We start from the raw sequence: 11184 nt of genomic DNA, 5'->3' as shown, positions 1-11184 counted from the left end.
TTTCCCTCTGGAACGTTGGATTTAAACGTCAAATCTTATCTTGCTGAATAAAATAAACAAATAGTTTTTTTTAATTTAAATTATTTTATTATGAGTTAAAAAACAATTTCTAGAGACATTGAGATCTTAGGAAAAAGATAGATCGGGTGTAAGAAAAATAAAATAACGTTCCATGATTCCATAAATTATAACGAATAACTTTTTGTAAAAAAAAATGTTTACCTAAATTTCCAGTTAACTATTTGATGCATTAAATAAGAGAAATGATATTTTAACAAAAAAAAAAATTAACAATGACAAAGTACCAATTTGAATAAAAAAATATAACTTTATTATTTTATTTTGATTAAAAAATAAAAGATTTATTTATTTTAATTTTATTTATAGAAACTTTATCAAATTTGTTAATTTGCCAAAAAAAATCTTTGTCAACACATAATTTTCAATTAAATAATTTAGCAAAAATAACACGCTATCGCAAAACTTTATTTAAACTTACAAATGTTGAATTTTCACCTCAAGAGAATTGTTTCTTAGAAAATTTGACCAAAATCCATTTATGAAAGAAACACTTTTTACTAGCTTTTTTATAAAACAAAATCAAATGTAATAAACATCTTTTCTCACACCAATTTAAAAAATAAAAATTAAATCAATTTTATACTATCAAATGCCTCCTTAGATATTGGATTAATCTCAATTTCGCACATTCTCATGCCTCTCACTTTCTTAGTAAATTGTCTTCTATTTGTAGTAATTTTGACATCACTACTCGTTAAATATTTTTCTTTCTCTTTGATTGCCATTATCAGAAAACATAAAATCACTATTTTAAACCTTAACTTTATTTTAAATTAAACTAGAAATTTTAAAGATCTTGTATTGACCCGCTACAATAACAGTGTCACCATTGATGTTCACTATATCTTATTAAACAAACAATAAATGACACATGGCAACATAGATCAGAATAAATAACTTCATATTTTTTAAAAATGAAAAATTAAAGACCAAAAACTAAACGTGCTCAATTTAGAGGAAATAAGATGATACTTAAGTCGTTTATTTGGTAAGGTATATGAGATGCTAGGTTTGTGAAATCCCATTAATCAAATTAAAGTACAAACCTCCAAGACATTTATTTGAAGGATGCGTCTTCAATGCAAACACCTAAATGAGGTTATATGGATTCATTTATAATATAGGACTAACTTTCATCATCAAAAGTCTCTTGACAGTTCTAACCAAAATTTATACAAAGCATCACCAAGAAAACAGTTCTAATCCTAAAAATGTCATTTTTTTTTTCTCTGGAAATTTTGCCCCTTAGTCAAATTATTCACAAGAAAAACACCCTTCTGCTAGAACATTCTTGTCATACCATACTGAACAGGGCCCATTTTTCTATGAGCAGTGGCCCCAGCTGCAGCACTGCTTCCACCATATGTCTTTGGCTGCAACAAGTTTGTCTCTATGACTAATTGATCACCTTGTTCTAACTTGTTAACCCCTGCCCTTGTCATAAAAAATGGATTTGTATCAATATTAATAGCTATTTCTGGTGCCCTCTTGGCATTAACTCCAAATTGTTCTTGATCATGTTGTTTTGCTTGCAGAGGCACACTCTTGTCAGCTTCTGTTGCAGTTCCAGTGCTGGATCTCTGATGATAATAGTATGCTGGGGGAACAGGTTGGGTAGGAAGCACAGAACCTCTGATAAACGACCTAGGATCATAAGAATCCTTCACAATGTTATCGTACTCGTGTGGAACAACTGGCCCCACAACTTTAACAGGTTTTGCTGAAAAAAAAAATGAGATTATTAGGACTTCTTTGTTCATTGTTTCAAAAAAAGGGTTTTTTATTTTCTAAAATATAGTCACAAAAGGTAAGAAGGGAATCAAGCATGCCCTTAATTATTAATGAATGATCATGCATGAATACTTAACAGACAACAATGATAACAATGATCACCTAGTGGGATTCTTGGTGGTCCCTGCATTGACCTTGGCACTAGAATTTTTGTATCTCTGGAATTCCTGTTGCATTCCTCAGCAGTTGCTCGGTTTTTGCAGGCAGCAATGTTTGTTTGATCTTTTGGATGCATTGCATTAGAATTTGAATGTACAATGGTTGACCTGTCAATAAGCCAAAAGCATGAGAATATGATCAAACATATTATGCTCTCCTTACAAACCAACATGAATCATACAAGTCATTGATCATGAGCAGAATCAAATTAGTGATTTCTCTCACAGGACTTTCAGTCTTGTGATTACCATCTTAACATAAGCATAATGTAATAAAATGTAACCACTACAATTGGAATGTATCAGATGTCACAAGAAATCCAATGAGCAACTGAATTTATGAATCAGAAATATTATTACCTTGGAAGAGAAACATGCTTTCTTTCAAGTGGCATAACATGACCAGTTTTACCATTTTCCTCCAGATGAGCAAACTGCTTTCTGAATTGATCAACAGCACTGTAAAGAATTGCACCAAAAAAGTAAACTAAGATGGAAGCAAAATTCGAAATTGAGAATACTCAAGAGGGTGAAAAAGATAACATGGAAGACACAGTTGAAAACCAATTACGAAAATAAATACCTTGGATAAAGAAAATTGGTTCTCTCATTTCCATTCATGTAGTCTTTCAATAGCTGAGGATGATACTCTAGAATCTCGCGGAAAATCAGTTCTCGAATTTCGTCCTTTGTGACTCTTCGTCTTTCAAATTCAAACTCCATTTTTGTGATAAGTTGGCAAGATGGCTCCTTCTCAACTTTTGCCAGGCCCTTGAAGTAAGGATCAGCCAATGCCTGAACACACAAAAACATTTAAGAAACAATTATCACAAATGTCAAGATATCACATTATAGATTGTTATTCATTATGATTCATTATATCTTTTATTGTTCACATCATAGATGTCACATCTCAATGCACATAACATAAGCAGCAGAGCATAATGTAACAAACAAACCTCTTCGGCTGTAGGCCGATCTTTTGGATCAAAAGCCAACAACCTTTCCAGTAGACGCAGTGCTAAAGGGTCTGCATTGGGAAACTTTTGAGCAAACGGCACAGGCTGCTTTTTCCTCATGCTAGTTAGGTATCTCCTCGCTTTCTCATTGCGTACCTGCATCCATCACAAAAAATGGTTACAACCGGTTTCAGCAATTTTTGGTGCACACTAAGCTACGCAACTAAAATGGTTCTTCCAGAATTAAAGAAAATATTTACCCGTGATATAGTATCAAGTGAAGGTGTCCCAAGCAGATCTGTCATCAGGTCCAATTGGTGGACTACATTTTTTCCAGGAAAAAGTGGCTTTCCCATTAGTACTTCAGCAAAGATACAACCTATACTCCATATATCAATTGCTGGTGTATACTGCATCAAGATTTACTAAAAAGTTAAACCTATCAAACACACAATTAGCTTCACATTGAGTAAATAATTTATCATCAACCACCAAAATGGTATTGCAGTCAATAATGAAGTGTCAGTTTGGTGGCCGATAAAAAATAACAGAAAACATATGTAACTTACAGAATGATAACAAAGAACAGATTGTCCTTCAGTTCTAGGTCATTTGGTTAGCTAATTGATGGAAAAGGAGATAAAACAATGAATGTTTGATGATGGTATGGTAAGTCTATACTCAGTACATATACTTTGTTTCTCACTTTTTCAATGTCCAAAGAAATCTGGAAAATCTATACCTTTGAGTAAAATGATCCACATAGCTCTGGAGCTCTATACCACCTTGTAGCAACATAATCCTACAGACAAATGCATTAAACAAGCAAGAAGAAGCATCGGTCTCTTCCCTCCAAAATAACAAAAATGAAAACATGAAAAGCCAAAATATGTAAAAATATATGAAAGAAGCAAACGATGCAATTGTTTAGAAAATAATACCGTCCAAAATATAGTTGTTGGTGTGTCACTGAAGGCAACTCTAGCTAACCCAAAATCACAGATTTTAAGCTTACAGTTTGCATTTGCCAGTATATTCTTTGGCTTCAAATCTCGATGATAGACGTTTGCTGCATTGTAAAGTTAAGAATCAGATAAGCAATATTCACATCAATGCAAGCATACTCGTCAAGAAATAGACAAATGTTAGACCCTCCCCTTAGGTCTCATAATTTTACAAATACTAAAAGTATGCAATTTTAAGATGATTTAAGGGGGAACTGAAAATAAAAAAGGAAACAAAAGTAACTGATAAAAACAATGTGCACAATTCTGACATCTCCATTAGTGGAAATGCTGAAAAAATATTCAGTTTCAGATACAACTTCTGAAAGTAGAAGGCACATGTTATATTATAGGCATTAGCCAAACAATGTGCATTTACATATACAAGTAACTAAGAAATAGCAACGTTTACCACTATGAATGTACTTCAGTGCTCGAAGTAATTGATAAAGGAAAAATTGATAGTGTTCTTTTGTCAAGTTATCATTGGCTTTGATGACGTGATGAAGATCAGACTCCATAAGCTCAAAAACAACATAAATATCTTTGAAGTCCTTCCATGATGGAGGCAGCATAATGTGTTTTATTTCTACAATATCAGGATGTCGAAGAAGTCTGAGCAGTTTTATCTCGCGGAGAATTCGAGCAGCATCCGATATATGCTCGAAGATGTCATGAATCTTCTTAATTGCCACATTTTCTCCAGTGCGAGTGTCAATGGCTGAACAGACAACACCATAACTACCCTTCCCAATGACTTCTTGAATCTTGTACTGGTTGGCATCACCATATTCAGAGAAAAAGTCCATATCTGTAGCTTATTCCCCATAGCAAAACCCAGAAAGTTAGAATTTGAAAGTCTGAAAACATTAGCAAATCAAAACTAAAGCAACAGAGTAAAAGCAAAAGCTTCAGTATAGATAGAAACTAAAATAAAAAGCATGTTTTAGAGAATTTACATTATGGAATTATCATTGTATCAAAAAGAGTCATAATCTCAACAACAGTCAGATTTTATCTCCAGGAAAATGACCATTTTCACACACATTGGAATAACACAGGCAAACTAAAACACATATAGAATATATTAAACACAAAAACATGCATTGCTTCCATCAAGGGGGATTGAACAAGTATTAATAAAGTTATTTTAATAATTAAAAAATACACAAAATATTAAAAAAAATATACAATATCATAATTTTACTATGCTAAAAACTAAAATAAAACACAAATTTACAGGTTCTTAACATTTAAAATACATATAAAAGTCAAAATAAACTATGTCTATCATGTTTAAATTGGCATTTTAATAATATACATCAATATTTATTAATAAAAAATAAGTTCAAAAAAAAGAAAATGACATACTTATGCACTTCAAAATCAACTACATATTTCTACGTTATGTCACCACTTATTGTACAAAATCAAATACATATTTGCATTGAAGCAAATCAACATTTTCTATTTTCTTTCAATTCAACAGGAATGTACACACTGATTCCGCAAGAAGAGCATCAACACATAAAATCTACATGCGTTCACGGACTCCAAATTCCAACTCTTTATACAATCTATTACACATAATTAATTATTTAAAATAAATACAACCCATTCCATAAAAGAAGGAAATGCAGGGACAGAAAAAATAGAATAAATCAGAAACCTAACAAAACAAAAACAAATAGTAGACAAAATCTTATCCGATCAGAAAAAACGTGTAAGCATATAAAACAGTGAATACCACTTGATATTGGCACAAACTTGACAAGGCTCAACTCAACAAGTGTGGAAAGAGAAAAATAAAATATGATGGGATCAATAAAAAAAGCAATCTAATTCGTTAAAAAGGAAGTCAATTACATCAATCCCTCCGAAAAATGTTGAAAACAAGAAGATCTTGCGGTGCCAGCCAAATCATGTGTAAAGAAACATTCTAGAGACAGAGAGAGAAGAACAAAATCATGGATGGACTCTAAGGAGAAATGCTACATTAAAAAAAATTCTCAGCACACACCATTCATTCACCAACACAACCATAGACTCATCACACCGAAAATTTGACTATCTCACACAACATTCAGATTAAACAAAAGCACACAAAACCAATCTTTTGTCCCCAATCCCAATTAGACAATTACAAAGCCAATCAACACAAACACACCACACAATAAAAACTCCACCTTTTTCCGGTGACCTTGCTGCATTTTCCCCTGACACCCAAAAATTCTCCAAAACATACCTATAGAGTGAAGATCAAGCCCAAACTGAACAAAACCAGGTCTCAAATTTACCTCCCTCAGAAAACAAATCCCTCACACCCTTTTCCTCACCCACATTTGCCCCACCTACCCCTGCTCATTATCACAAACCCACAACAATACCAGCTTATTCTCCCTTCCCCCAAACCCTTCTTCACCAAACATAGAACCCAATTGAGATCCCACATGCACCTTCCCTTTCCAAAACCACCCTCTAACATACACTCCACCCCACCAGTAAAAGCACTCTCATTTCCACACAAAAATCCACCTTTCAGCTACCCTCAACCAGAAAACCACAATTTGTTACACCCCACAAAGCCAAACCAGAAGAACAACAACAGAAAGCAGGTGCCAAGATCGTTGAGTGCATAAGATCTGCGTACACCGACAAAGAGAGAGAGAAAATTGAAATTTCTTTCAGAATTTTGAGGCTTAAATCTAGTTGATGCCTTTAGTATATCTTATCCGTAACGTATATTGAGAGATACGTACCTGAATACACAAAAGTACGCATACAAGTGTGATATTATTGTTAATTTGTTATATACAAAATAGAGGGTGTGGGTGTAAATGGGCAAAGAAGGGAGGGTACTTTAGTAAATTTGTGTGGCACAGGGAAGATTCTCTTTTACTTAACCTTTTATGAAACTGTTGTTACGTGTCCCTCTGTGATTGACAGGTGGCATGTTGGTCGGAGCCATGACACGTGGCATCTTCCCATTGGCTGTTGGTTGCAGATGAAGTGCCACGTAGTGATGCTGAAATGTTGGAGGATTGGTTTTGCAGTGCTATCATTGTCTCATTTGCTTTGTCTTTTTAAGATGTGTACTAGTGTGGAAGGATTACGATGAAAATGTGGTGGCACCTCACTTTGCATCCAATCTTCAACTATTTTTCTTAATTACTTATTTGACTTATGTGATATATTATTCTCACAAGATTATTAAAATAAAAAAAGATAATAGATTTTTCTTCATGAGCTACTAAATTAGCGAATATCTCATTAGTAAACTCTACAATAAATCATAAATATAAGGGTTAAATATGTTTTTGGTCCCTGAACTTTCAGTCAATTTTGAAATTAGTCTATTTCGAAACTTTGAACCAATTTAGTCCTTCATCTTTCGAAATACGTGCATTTAGTCCTTTTAATCAAATTTTGTTAAGTTTATTTAATGTTTCGTACACATTTTAAGATTGTATTTGAGTTGTTTATACTATTTGACACATTTTTTCTTTAATGTTAAGTCAAATACTATTATGAAACGTGCTTGAAATGTCAAATAAACTTCACAAATTTTGATTAAAATGACTAAATCCATGTATTTCGAAAAATGAATGACCAAATTGGTCCAAAGTTTCGAAATGAACTAATTCCAAAATTCACTGAAAGTTAAGGGACCAAAAACATATTTAACCCTAAATATAATATAAAAGTTGACATTGATATTATACACATGTCCACAATTATGTTAACAAAAATATTCATTTATTTCTATATAAAGAAATAGTGGTAAAGGTGATATTTTTCAAACTTTTTAAATAAAAGAAATTAGCATAATTGTTTTATAGTTATTATACGTGAAGGGAAAATTTGAAGAATTTAAATTCAAGTCAACTTTCATTATGTAAGTAAGTAATTTAATTAAGCATTTATTCATTTATATAAACTTGTGTACAATTTTAAAAATAAAGTATAAATTGAAAGATAAATATATTTAAAATTAAATAATCTTACAAATATTTTGTTTTAAATACACTAAAATATATCAAAAATATGTGAATGCTAAGTTTATAAAGAAACAAAAATTAAAGAGTGAAAATTTTAATCGTGATTAATTGTATATTAATATTAATTCTCTATTTAAATTTAAATATGTATTTAATTACTTTTAAGTTTAAACAAACTTAGAACTTTTATATTAAAATTATTTTTTATTATATAAAAAGTATAATATATTAATATTTTTTCTATGAAACCGATTATTTATTTTATAGTCAATATGCTAAAAATTTTAACTGTATTTTTTTTTTAATTTATGTGTAAGAGAATTAATAAAAAGATTGTTTAGGAACTTTATAATTAATATATTATCATAAACTCTGAACGTTTAGGAATTATTCATAATTATGGTCATATAGTCAAACTTATTAAATTAAAATAAAATAAAGGGAAGTTATTTCATTTTAAAAGATTATTTAACCGTTTTTGGGATATGATTAAAAAATGTTAAATATGTATAACACAAAATTATAATTGATCTTTTGGTCAAAATTTTGATTTTGTTAGGCAGAAAGCAATGGATTTAGTCTCTCCACCTAACCATATTAAATTTGGAAAATAATATTTTAACCCACTTTTCTTGACTCGCTTTTAACCTATCCTTTCAATTACCATTAAATAATTTATTTTGATTTTTTTTAGTGATGTGATGATCACTTTTAACCTATTCTTTCAATTACCATTAAATAATTTATTTTGATTCTTTTTAGTGATGTGATGATCTAATGATAATTGAAGTGGTAGGTAAAATGTGAGTAAAAAAAGTGGGTTAAAGTATCATTATCCATTAAATTTTGTCCAACGTGACAAACGACATTCTATTAGGACATAATTATGTCCTGACATATTTTGCCCACATATTTTGTCCACGTGTCAATTTTTAATTTTTTCAAATGAAATATTTCTTTTAAAAAAATGCAACAATTGTTTTGCCCACATATTTTGTCCATGTGTCAATTTTTAATTTTTTCAAATGAAATATTTCTTTTAAAAAACATGCAACAATTGTTCTCCCTGTAAATTTTCATCTTCATTTCCAAACGACAAAGCAACGGAGGTGGTGATGGTGACCCTCAATCTCGCAGAAAACGGAGACTAGTGTCATTGGTGTCGGTTGCGGCGATGACTTCTTTAGTCAAAGATTTCCAACGAAGAGGAATGTGTTGGGTTTCTAGTGAGGGTTCGGGACGAGGGATGATGGTGCAAATCCAGAATAAGGGTTTCTAGTGAGGTGAATGGTTTGGGTTTCCAACGAGCATGGATTGTAAAAGCCTCAAAGGAAAAGCTCGATGTTGTTAATGTAGAAGGTGAGTTTCGACAATGGTTTAGTCTTGATGAGAGAAAATTAGGGTTTTGGAAAAGAGAAAATGTGTGTGAAAGAAATGAAAGTTTCAATGAAAAAGTTCCATTATATTAATTTTTGTTTGAATTTGATTTTTTTTTCTGTGAAAAGAAAATCTTCACGTATTTGCTTTTTTCTAATTAGAAAAGGAGGGATAAGACAAAGGAATAAAAACACAAAGAGAAAAAAATTAATAAAACTTATAAATGTCATATTTTTAACTCAATATGTGAAATTGTCATATTATAAAAAAAACATGGCAGATTATTAAAACTGCCATTTAATGAAGATGAATACGGACATGAGTTTTTCCATTAACATACACGTACTTCAAAAAGTTGCAAAAGAAAAAGTCACCTTATCACTAAAGAATGATTTTGTTTTAAAATTTACACTAGGTCAAATGAGACTTGTATTGTTATTGCATAAAACAATAAGATATATTGAATTAATTATATTTACAATTATAGGTTGGGAAACACATAAAACATACTAATTATAAAGAAAATAAAAGTAAAGTATATTACATCTCTTATAACTCAAATTGGTTATATATATATATATATATATATATATATATATATATATATATATATATATATATATATATATATATATATATATATATATATATATATATATATATATATATATATATCAATTCAAAAATACAATTGATGTAATATATGCCTTTTTGCACTAGCTTTTGTCATATTACATTAGTTATAACATGAATTGGTGCAATATGTCTTAAGTTTGATTTGTCTCTTCTTATTTGTACTGTACCGGATGTTACATTGGATGACATCTACGACCATCATAATTTTAAATTGCATAATTTAAAGATCTATTTTGATTTGTGGAAATTAGAAATGTATTTCAAATTACATAGTTAAAATATATAATTTAGAATTATATATAAAAAATATTATAAATTATATAATTTAGAATAAATTTATGAATCTTAAAATGTATTATGGATTTCACAATCTAAAAATTTATTTTAAATTATAAAAATTAAAAATAAATTTATAGATATGCACTTCAAATTGTACTACATTTTTAATTATGTAATCTAAAAATATATTTTAATTTGTACAGTCCAAAATATATTTCCAAAAATCTAAAAATAAATTTGAGATTATGTAATTTAAAATACATTTCTCAATTACACAATTCAAAATACATTTCTAAACTCTATAATCTATACTATATTTTCAAATCTATAAATATATTTGAAATTATGCAATCTGATATATTTCTAAATTACAAAATGTATAATGCATTCGTAGATTTGAAAGTATATTTTAGATATACAATAAGAAGTATATTTATAATTTATGAATTTCACAATTTGTGAGTCTAAAATAAAACATTTTAGACTTTTTCAACACTAGGTGGAAGTGTAAGAAGAAGCTATAGGGGTGAAGAAAGCATTACCAAGAGAATGCAAACCCAACCATTCAAATTGAGCCCATTGAAAGTTAGAAGAATATGAAGCCTAGCCTGATGACATATGTATTGAACTTTTTTTTCTTCCTTCACCTGCAAGGTCGATCTCTCTCCATACCCCCCAGAAAATTAATATGACCAAATTGTCCTAATAATATTACTAACATATTTTATTTTAATTATGTTAGTAATATTGCTATGTTTCATTTATGTGAATAAAACTGAAATCGAATACCATAAATAAGATCTTAGGTACGAATTTTGCAAATGATAAAAATCAGTTTATTTTTTTGTTAAAAATGAATCATCGATAAAATTGAGGAATTTTTATAATTATAATATTATTA

The 11184-nt window shown here is 29.9% G+C and overlaps 1 protein-coding gene across 4 annotated transcripts; it reads right to left on the bottom strand.

The window, feature by feature from the left end:
* Nucleotides 1-1137: 1137 nt before the first annotated feature.
* On the bottom strand, nucleotides 1138-6710 carry LOC114187979 (mitogen-activated protein kinase 20-like). 4 transcript variants are annotated; one of them, XM_028076441.1, is made up of 10 exons: nucleotides 6180-6710; nucleotides 4406-4810; nucleotides 3931-4058; nucleotides 3732-3791; nucleotides 3250-3399; nucleotides 2990-3145; nucleotides 2614-2825; nucleotides 2391-2489; nucleotides 1975-2138; nucleotides 1138-1801 (listed from the first exon to the last, which is right to left on the bottom strand). In XM_028076441.1, exons 2-10 carry the CDS (start codon nucleotides 4800-4802, stop codon nucleotides 1362-1364), a joined length of 1806 nt encoding a protein of 601 aa, XP_027932242.1. In that variant the 5' UTR covers nucleotides 4803-4810; nucleotides 6180-6710; the 3' UTR covers nucleotides 1138-1361. The 4 variants fall into 4 exon arrangements, with proteins under 4 accessions (XP_027932242.1, XP_027932245.1, XP_027932241.1 ...); XM_028076444.1 differs by having other exon boundaries at nucleotides 6239-6710; XM_028076440.1 differs by having other exon boundaries at nucleotides 4406-4804; nucleotides 6180-6709.
* Between the last annotated feature and the right edge of the window lie 4474 nt (nucleotides 6711-11184).

The sequence above is a fragment of the Vigna unguiculata genome, chromosome 6 (assembly GCF_004118075.2).
Source record: "Vigna unguiculata cultivar IT97K-499-35 chromosome 6, ASM411807v1, whole genome shotgun sequence".
Lineage (NCBI taxonomy): Eukaryota > Viridiplantae > Streptophyta > Magnoliopsida > Fabales > Fabaceae > Vigna > Vigna unguiculata.
The sequence above is the reverse complement of the archived record's forward strand: the minus strand, read 5'-3'. Positions and strand labels throughout refer to the sequence as shown.